At 34.8% G+C, this 19348-nt stretch overlaps 1 protein-coding gene across 15 annotated transcripts in view; it reads right to left on the reverse strand.

Moving 5' to 3' along the window:
• HMBOX1 (homeobox containing 1) overlaps nucleotides 1–19348 on the reverse strand; it is a 171569-nt gene that overhangs the window by 44082 nt on the left and 108139 nt on the right. For all 15 annotated transcript variants that reach the window (XM_036888831.2, XM_036888841.2, XM_036888836.2 and 12 more), the window contains one exon: nucleotides 6236–6389. In XM_036888831.2, the coding sequence (XP_036744726.1) occupies nucleotides 6236–6389 (154 nt within the window). The remainder of the gene's footprint in view (nucleotides 1–6235; nucleotides 6390–19348) is intronic.

The following is a 19348-nucleotide window of genomic DNA, read 5'->3' on the forward strand; positions in this document are numbered from 1 at the left end:
TTGAAGAAACTGAGTTACTATTATTAGAACCTCTCACATCATGGATTTTGTTGACTTGAATCCCCCATGGTATTTTATCAGAACTTTGTTCCCTACTTTGCATAAAACTGGAGCTGCAACTAGAGGCTTGATTGGATTCATCTTCAATTTTGTTGGAAAGAATACCTATAGGCGGTGTTGGGTAAGTCTTCAAGAGATATGTAATGCCTGGTTGTCCGTCTATTTGGGATGTTAGCAGCTATTACTAATCACTGTCAGATCTATTATTTCATTAGGAGTTTGCAAAATTATGGTATTCTTATATTATTCCTTTTTCACTTATTAGTTGGAATCCTTAATCAGAGTAAAACTTTTTGGTTAATTGGAGATAAAGTTCATAGACAAAAGCCATGTTAAATGCTCAGTTCTTTCCTTGTACCCCTTTCAAATATATACTTGGTTCTCTAACATTCTCCAAGTGTGACCAATAATTTTTTTAGTATCATTATTACATGTGAATTTTAATAATTTTTTTGTGCTTCAATCTACTACAATTGATATGATTACTGATGTTCAACTGTCCCCTTCTCTGAACACTGGGAGCCTCTTTAAGGCAGACCCTGAGTCCTTTTGAAATCAGTCACTTATCTGTTAAAGCACTTCTTGCTTTAGTAAGATATCCAGTCTTATTACGTATATTTCCTATCCCAGGCCTGGAGTCAGACATTTCTCCAAGAAGTGCTAATGTACTTAGGACCACAGTCTGGGCCCTAGACACGCTAATTTCTACTATGTTGATCATTGTCTGTAGGCCTTTTAAGTAAGTAGGGCTGGGAGGTACACCTGCCTCTTTAATCGAGAAAACATAACAAATCCATAGGATTATTTGTAATTCAAATTCAAGATTACATGATTTCCCATCACAATCATAGCTGGCTTCTTAGCAGAAATTGACAAGCTGATCCTAAAATTCATATGGAAATGCAAGGGGCCCAAAATAGCTAAACCAATCTAAAAAGTAACAAAGCAGAGAATTCATTCTTCCAGATTTCAAAATTTACTACAATGTGACAGTAATCATATAGTGTGGTATGTCATAACAACAGACATATAGATCAATAGAATAGAACTGAAAGTCTAGAGATGCACCCTCACATTTATAATTCATTGATTTTTTTACAAGGATGCCTAGACTAATCAATGGGAAAAGAATGTTTTTTAAAACAGTGCTGGGACAACTGGATATCCACAAGCAAAAGAATAAGACCCTACCTTACATCATATATAAAAATTAACTGAAAATGGACCAAAGACCTATATGTAAGAGTTAAAAGTATAAAACGCTTAGAAAAAACAAAGGAATAAATCTTGGTGACTTTGATATAGGTGAAGTCTTCTTAGATAAGACAATAAAGGCACAAACAACAGATGGAAAAGTAAATTGGACTTCATCAAAATAAAAAACATACTCCCAAGACCATCATCAAGGATGTGAAAAGACCACCCACAGAGTGGGAGAAAATATTTGCAAACCATGTAACTGATAAGGGAGTTGTTCTTAGAATACATAAAGAAACCTTACAATTCAATATAATAAGACAAATAACCCAATTTATAATCCAAAATGGGCAAAGGATAAAAACAGACATTTCTCCAAAGACGATATACAAAGAGCCAATAAGCATATGAAAAGATGTTCAACATCAGCAGTCAGGGAAATGCAAGTCAGAACCACGAGATTCTACTTCACACACACTGGGAGGCTATAGCCAACAAGACAGTGACAAGTGTCGGTAAGAAGCCAGAACCATCATCCAGGGCTGGGCAGAAGGTAAAATGGTGCGTCTGCTTTGGAAAACAGTCTGGCAGTTCCTCAAAAAGTTGAACACAGAGTTGCCATATGACCTAGCAACACCACGAGTACACAAATTTTGTCATGGTGCAGATTTATTCATAATAGCTAAAAGGAAATAATACAAAATGTGCATCAGCTGATAAATGAGTAAATACGATATATCCGAACAAGGAAATGAAATTCTGATATATTCTACAATATGGATGGACCTTGAAAACATTATGGTAGGTGAAACAAATGAGTCATAAGTGGCCACATACATGTGATTCCATTCATAGGAAATGTCTAGAATAGACGTGATGTATATGTAGGGAAAGCAAATTAATGGAAAGCAGATTAATGGTTATGTAGGATTGGAGGGGTCACGGGGAAAGGAGTAACTGCTGCTGGGTAAAAGGTTTTTTGGGGAGTGAGTTCTAAAATTGTGGTGATGGTCACAACTAAATATTCTAAGAAGCATTGAATTGTACACTTCAGGTGAATTTGTATCTTAACAAGTGTTATTAAAAGAATAAATTCAAGATAAAATTTTTTTATAAAAGATTACAATGTTTAACTTAATTCTTTCAATTTCATGCTTGTATCTCTTTTACACTGAAAACCTTGGTTCCTAATAACATCAACATGATTGTTTTATCTATATCTATACAAATAAAAATAGAATCTGAATAACAATATTAATATTACCAAAATTAATAGAGACAGTGTAAGGTTTTTATATAGTTCTTTTTATTCCTATGCTGGAAATAAGACCAGGGAAGCAGAGTCAAAATACTGTTGTAAAGTTATTTGATATAGTTCTTGACTATTTAAGTCACTGCTTGCTTACACACAGTTTAGTTTGTTTGTTTCATTATATTTTTTAGGGGTCATCTTCCCCCTCCTTTCCAATTTAATTTTCTTTTATAATTATGTAAATTATCTATATGGTTATAATATCAACACAAGGTATATTCAGAGAAGTCTAGCTTCTATACAGTCCCCTCCAATCTTTTTTTCCTCTTCTATTGGTATTTATTTTATCTCCAATTATTTTATGGTGTACATTTGAAAACAAATTATAAACAAATACATGAATACTCAAATGTAGCTCCCTGTATACAGCTGACACTGCTTTTTTTTTAAACATTATATTCTGGAGATCACTGTATACAGAGAAGCTTCCAGTAGCTGCAAAAATGCAAAAAAGCATTTCAAACTAACAGTAGCGGTACAGAAGGTCATAGGATTTTCACTGTGTGAAAAGAAAAATTCATTCCTTTTTTCAGCTGCACAGCACTCTATCGTGTGAACCTAGACATCCAACAAGTGATGTACTCTAGTTTATTCACCCACCCCACTACTAATAGACACAAAGGCTGTATTCAGTTTTTGATGTTATTACAAACAGGGGTGCTATCTTTTCATATTTTGCCAATGTATCCTTGGGACAGTTTTCTAGAAGTGGGGATGCTGGGTGAAAAGGTGAACCCATGGGTAATCGTCCCTGATATTGTCAAATCCTCTCCATGGAGGTTGTTCCATTTTGCATTCTCACAAGCAATGATGAGAGTGCCCATTTCTCTACAGCCCAAACAATATTCAATAGCATGGAACTTTTGGGGTTTTGCCAATATGACAGAAAATTTGTGTCTCAGTGTAATTTTAATTTGAATTTCTCTTACCATGAGGTAAATTGACAATCTTTCATATGTTTAAGGACCACTTGCATTTATTTTTCAGCTGATATCTTTAGTCGCTTTTTCTACAGTTGTTGGTCTCCTCTCTCATTTAAAAAGTCTTTATTTATCAGGTAACAAAGTAGCGAATATTTTTTCAACTTCTGTTTTTTAACTTCACTCACAATTTTTTCTCCTCACAGTTTTTCTCTTGTGTAATCCAATTAATCAATGCTCTCTTATTGCTTTTGGATTCTGAGTCATAGTTAGCAAAAACTTCACCATTTCCAGGATATGGGGGAATTACCCAAGTTTTCTTCTGTTATGTATATGGATTCAGATTTCTGAATCATTTGAAATGCCTTGGTGTATGGTGTGAAGAATGGAAAAAATTTTGACTTAGACTAATGTATTTGAGTAAGGCTAGCATTTATGTTGGCTTTATAGTCTGCGCATATGTATTTATTCACCCATTCAGTCTAGGAGAAAACACCACATATTGCTCTGAGGCTTGGGAATTTTGCATTCCATGGTAGAAAAATTAAAAATTCCACTTTCATAGGAAGAAAGTCATACTGGGACCTTTTGTTCTACTGCTGTTAAATACTTTGAAAGGCTTTCTGTATTTATGCAACTACTGGAATAGACCACCTACCTCATAATTGCTTGTGCCAGTAAGATAAAACTAAAACACAGCTAACAATTCCTGGATTAAAGAGACTTATTAATTAAAAATAAGGTGAAAAGTGAAAAAGTACTTACAAATGGTAACTATATTTACCATGGTGAGCGGTTCATAATGTATGTAACTGTCAAATTATGTTGCACACCAGAAACTAATAGAATATTGTATGTCAACCATAACTCAATTTTTTTTTCAAAAGAGTGAAAATTAAGATTAAATGTAAGTCTACACAGGGTAAGTGCTCAATATCTTTTAAACTGAAATTTAATCAGTGTGATTCTGTGGCTAGCTCCTGCTGCCTTGGAAAAAAATTAAGAAGAATTGCAAAGCCTTCAAGGTTCGATTCTGAGAATGCATTAGGAGTATCACCTATCATTATTAATGTTGTCTATTTTTAAATAATCCTTCCTCACACTGACATTATGTGAAAAATGTATATTGATATCTTCATGAAAATATTAAATGGCTGAGTCAGCACAATTAGAACTTAACTAGAAACTATACCGAAGCTTATTTTGTTACCCAGAGGAAAACATACAATATTGCATTAATAATTTAAGTTAGATGTTACTCAAATTCACATCTGTTACATGGTAAATTCTTATGAGATTTTTTAAAAGACTCAAAACGTCTAGATGAGAAAAACAGAGGAGATTGTACATGTCAGGTTTCTAGGAAAATTACATCTTTTTCACCTTAACCTCTCACGCACATAAAGATTAGTTTTTCCAAAAGAGTGGCTACTCTAATCTATAATAAAGAGAGTGAGGAAAATTGCAGATGATAACATCAATGGATTTTCTTTTTTTGCTACTGGAGTCAACTTTCTCCTTAAGCAAACTAATTTCAACTTGATCAGAACAACAAAAACATGGCCTGAACGTCAGCATTTTAAATCTCCCTCACAGATAGTGATGTTAATGAGCTGGGAAATAACCAGAAATAGGCAGGAAGAGAGATGACAAAAGTCCTAGAGGACATTTAATTCATGACTGGTCATTGGAAAACTTCATTTCATAAATTAGGAAGTTACAGCTCAGAGTTTGTGACCCTAAGAAAGTTACATAGCTGATAAACGGAAAATCAAAACCATGTTTCAGGTCTTCTGACTGAGTCAAATGCTCTTTCCAGTATGCCATTCAACTGATCAGACTGGGTAAATGGAAAAAAAAGTGAAGCTGCTCAATATAAATATGCATTCTATATCAGTTTAGAAGTTAAACCTAGTTTTGAACATTTGATTCCATTCTTTTCTATTATTTAGACTATTGAGAAATCTCAATATGGAAATGTAATTGTTTTTACGTATATCTAATTAGATTCTCTTTCTCTACAATTTAATCTTAGGAAGTAAATATTTTTCTAAAGGAGAACTATTACCTCATTGCATATAAAACCCTCCATCAAAAAAAATTCTGTAAACATTACTTATAGGTAGGATATTGAAAGGATAATTCTACTACAGGATCCACATTAGATATGGTGAATATTTCACAACCATATTTAATTTATATCAATACAGATGGGAAACTGAAGTTGAGGTCAAATTCAAGTTTAAAAACTACTGAGTACCTATTATGGATCACGTACTGACTGGTGCTGCAGTCAGAAGATAAATTACCAAATCAAAGTCAAAAGCATGTATTTCTGTCCTTTGGGAATAAGCTCATGTAGGCCATATTCCTTATCAAAGAAAGTTAGATCTCAGTGGCCTCCTACATAATTATCAGTATTTTTGAAGAAAATAAGAAATGGAAGAGTTTTTCCAAATAATAATACAAAGATCTAAAGTAGAAAACATTTCTTCTAAGTTTCTTCAATTACTGAGGATACTATTACGTTACATTGGTAGACACGAACTACAATTTCATGAATTCTCAATGGTAAGATGAGCTTCTTTCAATAATATAGCATTTATAATACTGTACACCAAAATATTTTTAGAAATAGAACCTAGATCCCAAATTACTTGTTTGAGATGAAAACCAACCAAATCTATCCAAGGTTTTTCTCTTTTCTAAGTTTGGGAGACTGCTCATAGGAAGGGAAGACATGTACCTTTCCATGACAGCCAGGCACTCCTTTCTCCAGGTAAATCGACTCCCTCGTCGTAGTCGGAAGGTGCCAGACGTGGCAGAGACTGGGGGAGGTGTTTGTCTCCATTCTGGGTCCTCTATTGGAATGGGGGCTGGTCTCATACTTAGTGTAGCCCCTGAAATAAATGGGACATTTTAAGCAAATATCTTGCAACTTATTAAAACCAGTAAGACAAATGTATCATGAACTCAACAACAATAAAATTTTGCCCCTCCACTGAAACTTACTATTTATATTTTAAAATATTTATCTGACCATGGACAGTGACTGTGAACGGGTATGTGGGGGGGACTTGGTGAAGGGGGGAGCCTAGTAAACATAATGTCCTTCATGTAACTGTAGATTAATGATACCAAAATAAAACTAAAAAAAAAAAAAAAAAAGATGCTATTCATAATAGCAAAAAAAAAACACAAAAAAACTGGAAACTAACCAAATGTCCCTCATTCGATGAATGGACAAATAATATGTGGTCTATCAATACAATGGAACACCACTCAACAATAAGAAGGAGCTGATAAATGGTACACTGTGGATAAACCTCAAAAAGGCTATGCTAAGTGAAAGAAGCCAGCTAAAAGGAGCACATGTCCTCTGATTCCATTCATATGGAAAGCTGAGAAAAGGTGAAATAATGGAGACAGAAAGCAGACTGGTGACTGTCTGGGCCTGGAAGGGGTTGAAGTAGGAAATAGGGAGGAGGGACTGTGTTATGAAAATGCTCTATAACTGTATATGCTGATGGCTGCACAACTCAGTATATTTACCAAAACTGATTGAATTACATATTTGAAATTAGTGAATTGTATAGTATGTAAATTATACTTGAATAAAGTCTGAAAAATAAAATAATAATAATAATAGTAATAATTACCTGACCAAAATAAAAATCTGAAGGGACAAAAACTGCTCCTTAAAAAATCTATCATTAGTTATTTTAAAGTGACTTTACTTTTCAATTTCTCATTTGTCTTGCATCTTTGTTTATATCATTTTTGAAACAAAGCCCAAAATGTATCTCTTTAGGGAAAGAAGGGAGTATGTATGGTCTTTGGCCCATGTACGGTCTATTGATTACTTAATCAAGAGCATCTTCTGAAAAAAATCTCTTCTGAAATTCCTTTAGACACTTTTAATATTTTTGAACAATATATGTTCAGATCCTTTATTACCATTCAAAAGGCATTTTGATTTTGACAAACGGAGCTCTTAAAGAATGTATGCAGGTAGAAAACGAATTTAAAATGACCCTAATTTGTTGTAAACCCTTTAAAAAAAAGTCAAATATCGCATCAAAGAAAGTAAGATATTTGATATGCTTTTGGTCTACTAACTAAATCAGACCTCCCACAGGTGTACTACCTATAATGCTACTATTTTCTGTTACCTTTTGAATGTAATAAAACCAATAGAAAAAATGTAATTGCGCTATTTTACTAATTCAGATTAGTCTCTTCTCAAATGATCTGAACTGGTGATGATGCATGTATCCATTCATTCACCATTTACCAAACCTTTATTTTTTTTCAACATGGTTTGCTCTAGACTAGAAGCTATAAATATAAATGAGGGAAGCAAAATTGTCTTTGACCTCCACAGACTTATTTCAAAGAAATTAAAAAGAAACTTGGTATGTGTTTATAGAGTTCAGTCCCTGACTCTCCCCACTGTTCTTTCATTCTTTACACTGTTAAATTCATCTTTCCAAAGCATAATTATGTTTGAATCATTCTACTCATCAAAAACCTCCCAAAAGCTCCCTCTGCCTATGAAATAAAATCCAAACTCTTAATATTGCCCTAGGAAAACAGGTTAGAACTTGTTAGAATTATGTGGAATAAAGCATGTATTAATAAATATACATTTATTTCTTCATAACAGGAATCATACTTTATTTATTGTACCTTACAACTAATTCCATGGGTAGTGTTTCTACTTCATGATATATAGATCTATTTGCAGACCCCAGCCCCCCAAAAGCAACATCTTTATACAAATCTTCTTACAAAGATACCCAATATTTTAACCAATTCTGATTTTCCTCTCCAATCTGCTGTCCTACAGTCCTTCCCATCTGAGTAAATGGCATCCCTATTCTTCAAATTGCTCAGCTCAAAAATCTCAAATTCGTCTTTGACCTATTTCTCCCACATACTACATATTCAATACATAGGCAAATCCTGTCAATTTCATCTTCAAAATATATCCAGAATCAGTCCAATCCGTATTACCTTCATGGCTACCACTTTAGAACAAGCCAAAGCATAACCTCCTGGCATAGGTTCCAAAAATGGCCCTTCACAGTAAGTCACACTTCCTGGTAATCATGCCCTTGAGTTGGGCTGGTCCTGTGATGTATTTTGACAACAGAAAATGGAAGTAGTTCAACACTAGGTCATAAGAAACTATGCATCTTCTAACAAGATCTGGAGTATTGGCTCTGGGGAAGCCATCTGCCACATAAGAAGTATGACTAACCTGAGACCACAGTGTTGTAAGGGAGTCCAAGCTAGCCACATGGAGCAAAGGATGCCCAGCCAACCCCCAAGTGCTCTTGCCAAACCCAGTCAGGTGCCAGACATTTGAGGAAAAAAGCCATTTTGGATATTCTGTTTGCAGTAGACACAATGTGGAAAAATTTAGAACTCAGTGACAGAGAGAAATAAGGCCCTAGGCATATGCTCTCAAAGCAGCCATGTGGTAGCCAGCCTCCTGGTGCTCACCCCACTGTGTAGTCCCTTCCTATATTGTACAAGGAGTCGTCTGTGTGGCCAATAACAAATGGTAGAAGTGATGGTATGTCACTTCTGGGATCACATTATAGAACCTCACATGGTGTGTGTTTTGGTTGCTCTGTCTTTTTGATCATTTGCTCGGGGGAAAACCAGCTGCCATGGTGTAAGACACCAATGGTGAGAGCCAAGGAGAGAGCAGCTGATGTCTCTGGGCACAGGCAGTAAGGAACTGGGCCTGCCAACACTCAGGTAAGTCCCCTTGGGAGTAGACTGTGTGGCCCCGGTGACCACAGCCCTGGCTGACAGCCCCACTACAACCTCAGGGGAACTCCTCAGCCAGAGCCATCTTAGCTGAGCCACTCCTGAGTCCTGACCCACAGAAATGGTGAGATAACAAATGTTTGTTGTTTTCAGCTGCTAAATTGTGGGGTAACTTGTTGCACAATAATACAGAACTAATGTAAGATATGACAATCGTCTCCAGTTGTTTATTTCCCTGTTTCCCAATATACTATTGTAAATATTTATTCAGATTTTTTTACTTGGCAGACAAAAAATTTCCCCTTAATAAAGAGATTTCACTATTAGTAAGAATGAGCATCTTTTCATGTTTACTGACCATTATATATCCTTTCTTGTGAATTTATATCTTGCCTTTTTCCTTTTGAGTTTATTCCTCTTATTGGTGTGTAGAAATCACACCAACTACTAGTCAAATAGATTACAACAATTTTTTTCCAGTTTGTTATCTTTTATCTTTATTATAGTGTTTTGTGATCTCCATTTTTATGTAGTCAAACCTGTCAGTTTGTTCTTTTATGATTAATGCATTTTGCATCATTCAGAATATTTTCATAGTTTTCATTGTTTAAACCCTTAATTTCCTGTTGTGTGTGATATAAATATTTAACTTCTTCCATAAATGGACAGATGTGTCACCACACAATGCTTTAGAGATTCACAGCTTAAAATGTATGGCAAACTATGGCCTGCTGCCATAGTTCAAATAAAGTTTTATTGGAACACAGCCACATATGTTCATTTACACATTGTCTGTTTTGTACTGCAGGGGCAAAGTAGTGGCAACACACAGCCTGCAAAGGTTAAATATTTACTATCTGGCCCTTTACAGGAGAAGTTTCTGGTCCCTGGTTTTAAAAATTCCTTGCCTATATACTATGAAACTCTAAAGTGAAACCCTTCTTTAGAAAATTCAAGAAAGGGTTCCCTTCCGCCAAAATAACTGAGCAATTAGGTCTGAGCCTAATTTAAAGTTAACAAAGCTCAGGCATAAGAAGAAACTAAGAGGTTGATAGGTTTCAAAGTCTTTGCTTTGACACTTTTCTAAACACAAGCAGGAATTACAGCAGCTCAGGGCTCTGGGTCCACCTAGGCCAGAGTATATACATTTTATTCCACAACATGAGAAAAGGTCCAAACAGATCTAAGCTGCTATCTTTAACAGCTGTTGAAGATGGAGGAGGAAACAGACTGGGTATGGAAGCAGGTGCTCTCATCTGAGTCCCGGCTCTGGTGAATGGATGGGGAGGTTCAGGGCTTCAGTGGGCAGAGTCAGGGAGCAGGTCAGTTAGTCACAGCTAGTACGCCAGGTCTCTAACGACGGCATGCTTTCTTACTTAAGGAGACTGATAAATGGGGGCAAATAGAACAAGAATACAAAGAATCTTAACTCAACCATGAGGCTGAAGGAAATAAATCAACCGATACAACGGTTCTTTCTTGGTATTGGGGTTTATTGGTAACATAATTATGCCTCTTTATAACTTTATACACTGTGCAGATTTTATGTAAAAAGGATATTTAAATGAATAAAATTTGGTTAAGAAGAAAAAGAAAAAGAGAAGGAAGGAGGGAAGAAGAGCAGAGAGAAGTAAGTAGTGGTATGGTTACATTAAAAAAATAATGGGCAATTTATGTACTGAAGCTGGAAACTATGAATAAATTCAAACTTGTAAACCTACTTAATTTGAAACATAATATTATCACATTACTTTTGAGGGTTTTTTTCTTTCTCCTTTTCCTCTTCAGTGTAGCAGTATTTAAAAATAGCACAAGAAGCCCTCTGGAAACACTCCAATAAAGACTTGTTCTGGAAACTTTGATTAATCTTGTTTTGGTTAAAACAGATGGAAAGCAATGAATAGCCCAAGAATGGGCTCAAAATAATGGACTTTAACAGAAAAATATGAAAATACTAGATGCAGCAACAATGTATATAAGACTTTAAACCTGTCTGAAGTAAAGTATAGGAGCTCTGGGTGGCTAAAGAACCCACTTTTTTTTTCTTACAGGAAGTTGTGTTACTTATTTTCTTTATAGGAATGTTTTTTCCATATTGTCTGGCTCCTGTTAAGACAAAATTTTTGCATTTTCCTAGCAAATCTAAACCCAAGAGGGAAAAAAACAAAGTTCTTCCTAATTTGCTGACAGATTTTTAAATTTTGGTAAATGTTCTCTCTGTATATATATATGATAATTATCTTGCTTATCAGGTTTACTTGTGGGTGAGCCTTTGCCAATCAGCTAATAAAGGAATGACTACAAGCATGTCATTACTACTCCATTCATAGAAATGCTTCTCCAAAAATAATTTCCCTTCTTCCCAGATCATGTCCATGATCTATCTCCCTGAGGCTCTGATGCTCCAACAGTGAAGGAAGGAGGCATTACTTCTGATCTCCTGTGCTTGCTGCATAAGCTTCTTGGCAAACTTTCTTTAATTGTTTAATTTAAAAATAGGCAGAATCAGAGCCATGAGCCAAGAGGAATTCAGCAAACCCTGTCTGCTATAGTAATGCTTAGATTAGGCAAAGGAAAAGACTATTGAGCATAACCTGATTAAATAAAGGGGTTTTTGCTGTCAACCATGCTGAATTTAGTTCACTTCTTTAAAAAAAATAGGCATTTTTTTGCAAATGTTTTCATAAGAAACAAAATAAAATGTACATGATCAGTTTCCCTCAGACTATTTTATTCATATGTCTTGGCAGGTCTTGGGTTATGCTGGGAAATTCTGATGTTGGGACTGTTTATTAGAGAACTACACTATATCTAAATCTATTAGATTATCAGTAAAAATAACCTCAATATCCATTCTATTATTTCTCCTGCTGAGTCCAATTAAAGAGAGGCTTAAAAAATACAAATCCAAATGGATCCAGGGTGAAGAGGTTGAAAAAGAAAACTTCAAAGTACAGAGAGAGAAATGCTCTGAGCCCAGGAAAGGAGACACAGAATGCACAAATTTCTTCTGTTTTCTAAAGGCTTAAATTTAAAGAAAAGATGAAAAGTATTTTCCTAATTTTACATTTTCTTTCAGAATCTATGCAAAAGGTTGGTCCATTTACATTTCTTCTGATGAGATTTCTATACTGGATAGAAAAAAAATTATATAAAGTCAATTCATATAAAGATGCCTTTAAAAAAATAGCTATAAAGCCTGGATAGTATTCCATTGTACAGATAATACCATAATTTATTTAACCAGTTCTTGACTGAGGGACTTCCAATCATCCCTGCAATGACTTGCAAAGAAGATTCTGATATAGAATAAGCAACTATTAACTAGACAATGGATATGCGATTCTTAGATGCTAATGTAATTTTAGTTCATCTTATTCAGACATGGCAGTAGTTCCCAAGTGTCCATGGAATAAGAAGAAACAATACAATTCTTTAGCTAAAATCAAAGATTATTTTAAAGTCAATAAAATAAAACTTCCTTCATCTAAAAGAATTCTATACCATATTAACTTTTATAATAAAGGCAGAAATGCAAAGAAAAATTGAAGATAATTAAATTTCAACTGCTAACATCCTATTACTGTTGATGCAACAAAAACTACTAGTTGATAATTATGAGCTCATCCTCTTCTCTTCAGCTAACTTTAAATTATGTCCCATAGAAAATTTGACTGGAAAGAACTCAGAACCAGTATGGATTTGGTTTTCAAATAAGAAATAGAAAGTTCTTTAAAAAGGGAGAGCTGGTACTGCAACTTCACCGAAAAAGAAATGCGTATAATTAGGGGATTTTATTCTTAAAAGGAGGCACTATCTCCTTAAAGAAAATATCCTAATCAATAGCTTCCTGATGATGGGTGAGCCTAGCTCTGGTTCCAAGATAAACTGAAATAGGAAATAAGATTAAAAATGGAAATGAAACTATTTTTTTTAAAAAATCTTCAAAAGAACAGTAACTATATTTCCCCAGTGCTAAAAACTGGATTCCAACAGTAGTTTTTCACAGTTGGCAGTGCTAGACGATCAGCTGCAACAATGGACTGAGAGCTCAGTCCTCCCTCCTGTTTCTAGTGAATTCAGTTTCCTGGTATCCTAGTCCCTGCCTGGGTTTGGAGCCCAGCCCTGAAATCCTAGTGTGGGAATTTAGCCTCAGCCACTGTGATGAGATAATATGTAAAGGCTCTGTTGCAATTACATGCCAAATCCTGGAGACAAAAATCTTTTCTCTCACGAGCTGATTCTCTGACACAGCTGACTAGTGTTTGTCCTCCAAACTCTTTATTGCTCTGCCCCATACATTCTGGAACATCCTGACAATCTTGTTGGTATTTCCTCTAGTAGCCAATTGCTGGAATGTAACCAGGCTTTTAAAACCCCTGGCGCAGTTCCTTATTTACCTAGCCAAACCCTTGCTTAGCTCCTCTATTAAGCAGATCAAGTTCCAAGTATTTGTCCCTCTCAAACTGATTTGCTCTGCTGGGAGTCACAGGAGGAGTGATGTCTTTGGAAAGACTGTTTAGAGCTGAGATTGAGGTATTGCTTCAACTATGATACCTTAAGACTGCTCTATATGGTAGCCATTAGCCACTGTGGCTACTGAGCACTTGAAACATGGCTGATTGGAAATACGTGTTTTAAGTGTGAAGTACACGTTGGATTTCAAAGAATCAGTACAAAAATAAGAAGGAAAGAAAAAAAAATCTCAAAAATCTTTTAAAGTACTGACTGAAATGTTAATCCATATTTGTTAAATAAAATATATCATTAAAATTAATTTCAGCTATTCCTACTTTTTAAAATGTGGCTATTAGATAACTTAAAAATTACACCTGTCATTTGCATTATATTTTTACTAAATTGTGCTGCTTTAGAACACTTAATTAATGACAGAGTCATTATTTTGGGAGGTTTGCTTGTGTATCTAGGTATCATGAGAAAAATATCTAAAAATGCAAGTTGTTCTTTGCAGAAAACTGCCATGTAATAAATGTTGAGGGAATGCTAGATTGGCTTTGGATCATCACCACTTTGCAATCCCTACTGGAATAACTGATTCAAGTAAGCACCAACAACTGATGCTAAGACCACTGGCAAAAGGTTTTGAGGAAGAGGATATTCCTCCAGAGGCAAAATGATGCCCTACAGATTATTTACAAACTGCAAAGATAAGATCTGGTGATAACTACTTTAACAAATGATCAAACATAGCATATGAATAATGCTACAACCTGACATCACATGCCTCTGGATATGTGGTAATGTGAGGTAAACATTACCTCAAAGCATTTTGCCCCAATGTTATATTGTGAAAATTTTCAAACACAGCAACAATGAAAGACTCTTATAGTTAAAATATGTATTCATACCATGTAATATTTTACTGTAACTACTTTATCACATACCTATCCATCTCCCTATACATTTTATTTTGATGTATTTCAGAGTAAATTGCAGCCATTAGTACATGCCCTCCCTAAATAATCTATGAAGTACTCTTGCCAAAAATGTTTAACCTGATTCTAATCTAGCCTCTAATCCTAACTTCCAGTTTATAGGAAATATAAGGGATATACAGGAATAAGTTAACTGACACTGAAGAGAAAATAGAAAAATCCAGAAGGTGGGACAGTCTGCATGATTAAATGGCTTAAAACTCTCTGTCATGAAAAAAAAAAAGGTTTGAGTAACTAGATTTAAGAGTCTGAAGAGACATAACAAAAAATTCCATTCTGTCAACCTAAATCAGATACCATTTAATAAGAAACATTATAAAAGACATTCGTGCAACAATTAAAGAAATGTGAATATGGACTGGATATTAGGTGATATTACGGAATTATATTATTTTTCTTAAATGTAATAATAAGGACTGTGGTTATGTAGGCCATTACCCTTTTCTCAGGAGATGAACGCTGGAGAGAGTGTGTGTGTATGTGCAAAAATACATATATACATATACGTATATATAATTTTTAAAATTTATTCATTATTAATTTTATAGGGATAGAGCAAATATAGCAAAATGTTAATTATTGTATCAAAAAAGAAGATAAGCTTGTGTTCACCTTGCTGGTTTTTCAACTCTTCTGTACATCTGAAACATCTCAAAACAGAAACTGGGGAACAGGGTAGGTAAAAAAACAAATTCATTGCAGAGGGGTTGATACAGTCTGTTCTGTTTTGTCATACCTGGGCTTTTCAGACTGATAATGTGGTCTTTGAAAGAAATCTTGCCACGGACATACATACATAAGTATGTCTCTATAGCATTTTTTACTTCCATCTCAGAGCCAATGCTATTACACATTAGCTAAGAATCTTCAACATGCAAAACTCCAACTGATGATTCAGCCTGTGGTTAGCACTGTGGGATTACAGAGGACAGCTCGATTACAAGGCTAAGCCTGACCGTAGGCTCACTGCCACCTGTCTGTGAACGTATAGACTGAGACAGGCTGTTGCATAATTTCAGAGTTTGCTTTATATATCACTTGTTAAAAGTATCCTGCAACAGATTTTGTCCATTCCTGGCAACTTCAGATGTAAAGATTTGTGTCATCTTTTTCCTTAAAACTTCATTCTACTTTCCAACCTACTGCTGCTCCCAAAGATATCAGGGCAACTTCACTCTAAAGTCCAAAGATATATTCATCACCCAGTAATCAGAATTAGAAACAGAAAATTATTAAGCAGAGATCGCTGGATATGGCTAGCATGAACTAAATAAAAATTATTAAATTTATATAACTAATTAAAACAAGATTTTCCAAAACAACGCCTAGATATGGAATCTTATGTGTATGTACAGTTAAGGAAAAGAAAATTGGCCACTAACCAATCACAATTTGTTTCAAACTATGGTTAGAAATATCATATAACCTGGTACAAGTAACGAGTTAGCAGAAAGAGATATTAAGAAAACCATCCCATTTACATTTGCATCAAAAAGAATAAAATATCCAGAAATAAATCTAACCAGGAGGTAAAAGACCTGTACTCTGAAAACTATTATACATTGGTGAAAGAAACTGAAGGTGACAAAAATAAATGTAAAGTTATTCCATGCTCATGGACTGGAAAAGTTATTGTTAAAATGGCCATACTAACCAAAACAATCTAGTTTCAGTGCAATCCCTATCAAAATATAAATGGCATTTTTCACAGAACTAGAGGAAATAATCCTAACATTTGTATGAAACCACAAAATGCCCCAAATAACCAAAGCAATCTTGAGAAGGAAGAACAAAATTGGTGGTATCATACTCCCTGGTTTCAAACTATACCACAAAGCTACAGTGATCAAAACAGTATGGTACTGGCACAAGAAGAGAAATACGATCAATGCAACAGAATAGAGAGCCCAGAAATAAACCCATATTTACATGGTCAATTAATATATGACAAAGGAGGCAAGAATACATAATGGGAAAAAAAAACAGTCTCTTCAATAAATGGTAATGAAAAGACTGGACAACTATATGCAAAAGAATGAAACTGGACCCTGGTCTTATACTATACACAAAAATAAACTCAAAATGGATTAAAGACCTAAATTTAAGACTTGAAGCCATAAAATTCCTAAAAAAAAATACAGGCAGTGAACTCTTGAACATCAGCATTAGTGATTTTTTTCTGGGTATGTCTTCCAAGGGAAGGGAGACAAAAGCAAAAATAAACAAATGGGGGCAGAGGATCTGAACAGACACTTCTCCAAAGAAGAAATTCAGATGGCCAACAGGCATATTAAAAGATGCTTCACATCTCTAATCATCAGAGAAATGCAAATTAAAACCACAATGACATATCACCTCACACCAGTTAGGTTGGCCAACATCCAAAAGACAAGCAACAACAAATGCTGGTGAGGATGCGGAGAGAGGGGAACCCTCCTACACTACTGGTGGGAATGTAAGTTAGTTCAACCACTGTGGAAAGCAATATGGACATACCTCAAAAACGTAAAAATAGAAATACCATCTGACCCAGGAATTCCACTCGTAGGAATTTACCCTAAGAAAACAGGATCACAGATTCCAAAAGACATATGCACCCCTATGTTTACTGCAGTACTACTTACAATAGCCAAGACATGGAAGCAATCTAAGTGTCCATCAGGAGATGAATAGATAAAGAAGATGTGGTACATATACACAATGGAATATTATTCAGTCATAAGAAGAAAACAAATCTTATATTTGTAACAATATGGATGGAGCTAGAGGGTATTATGCTCAGTGAAATAAGCCAGGCAGAGAAAAACAAGTACCAAATGATTTCACTCATCTGTGGAGTATAACAACAAAGCAAAACTGAAGGAACAAAACAGCAGCAGACTCACAGAACCCAAGAATGGACTAACAGTTACCAAAGGGAAAGGGGTTGGGGAGGACGGGTGGGAAGGGAGGGATAAGGGGATTAAGAGGTATTATGATTAGTGCAGATAACATAGCAGGAGCACAGGGAAGGCAGTATAACAGAGAGAAGACAAGTAGTGACTCTATAGCATCTGACTATGCTGATGGACAGTGACTGTAATGGGGTATGAGGGGGACTTGATAATAGGGGGGAATGTAGTAACCACTATGCTGCTCATGTGAAACCTGGGCATAAGACTGTGTATCAATGATACCTTAATAAAATAAAAAAAATTTTAATTAAAAAAAAAAACAAAACAAGTGGGACTACATCAAACTAAAAAGCTTCCATACAGCAAAAAACACAACAAAACAAAAAGACAACCCACTGAATGAGAGGAAATATTTGTAAATGATATATCTGATTACAATAAGGACATATAACATGTAAAATAGATGAACAACTCATATAACTCAATGCCAAAAAAACAAGTAATCCAATTAAAAAATAGGCAGAACTCAATAAATATGAGAGATGCCCTCACAAAAAAAAAAAAAAAAAAAAAAGGACAGACTTCCAATGGTAAAATAAATAAGTAACCGGGATGTAATGTATAGCATAAGGAATATAGTCAAGATATTGTAACAGCTTGGTAGGGTGATAGCTGGAACCTAGAATTATGTATATAAATGTTCTACCACTGTGTTGTACACTTGAAACTAATGTAATGTAATACTGTGCGTCAACTACCCTTCAATAAAAAATATTTAAAAAAAAAAAAAATAGGCAGAGGGCCTGAACAGACATTTTTCAAAAAAAGACATACCATATAACCAACAGACACATGAAAAGATGCTCAACATCACTAATCATCAGAGTAATGCAAACAAAAGCACAAGATAGAAGCTCACACCAGTCAGAATGGCGAGTATCAAAAATACAATAAATAACAAGTATTGGTGAGGATGTGGAGAACAGGGAAGCCTTATACACTGTTGGTCAGAATGTAAATTGGTGCAGCCACTATGGAAAGCAGTAAGGAAGTTTCTTATAAAACTAAAAACAGGAATGCCATAGGACCCATTCCATTTCTGATGATTTACCTGAGAAAAACAAAATCACTAATTTGAAAAGATACAAACACTCTTATGGTTACTGAAGCATTATTTACAATAGCCAACATATGGAAGCAATCTAAGCACTCCATCCACAGATGAATGGGTAAAGAAGATGTGATACATATATACAAAAGAAGATTACTCAGCCATAAAAAAGACTGAAATTGCCATTGTGATAATATAAATGGACCTTGAGGCTACTATGCTAAGCAAATAACCAAAGACAAATACCATATGATTTTACCTGTATGTGGAATCTAAAAAACAAAGCAAATCTAAAAAACAAGCAAATTCATAGACACAGAGAACACACTGGTGGTTCCCATAGGAAAGCAGGGCAAAACAGATGAAGGGGATAAAGATGTACCAACTTTCAATTATAAAATGAATTAGTCACAGGGATGAAAGTACAGCATAGGGAATATAATCAATAACGTAATTTTTTCTATGATGACAGATTGTAACTACACTTAGCATGGTGAGCATTTAGTAACATATGTAATTGCCAAATCACTGTGTTGTACGTCTGAAGTCAATATAATATTGTATATCAACTATATATAAATATATTTTTAAAAGCATAAAAATATTATAACCTAGAA

Source organism: Manis pentadactyla, chromosome 1, assembly GCF_030020395.1.
Source record: "Manis pentadactyla isolate mManPen7 chromosome 1, mManPen7.hap1, whole genome shotgun sequence".
In the NCBI taxonomy this organism is placed as follows: Eukaryota; Metazoa; Chordata; class Mammalia; order Pholidota; family Manidae; genus Manis; species Manis pentadactyla.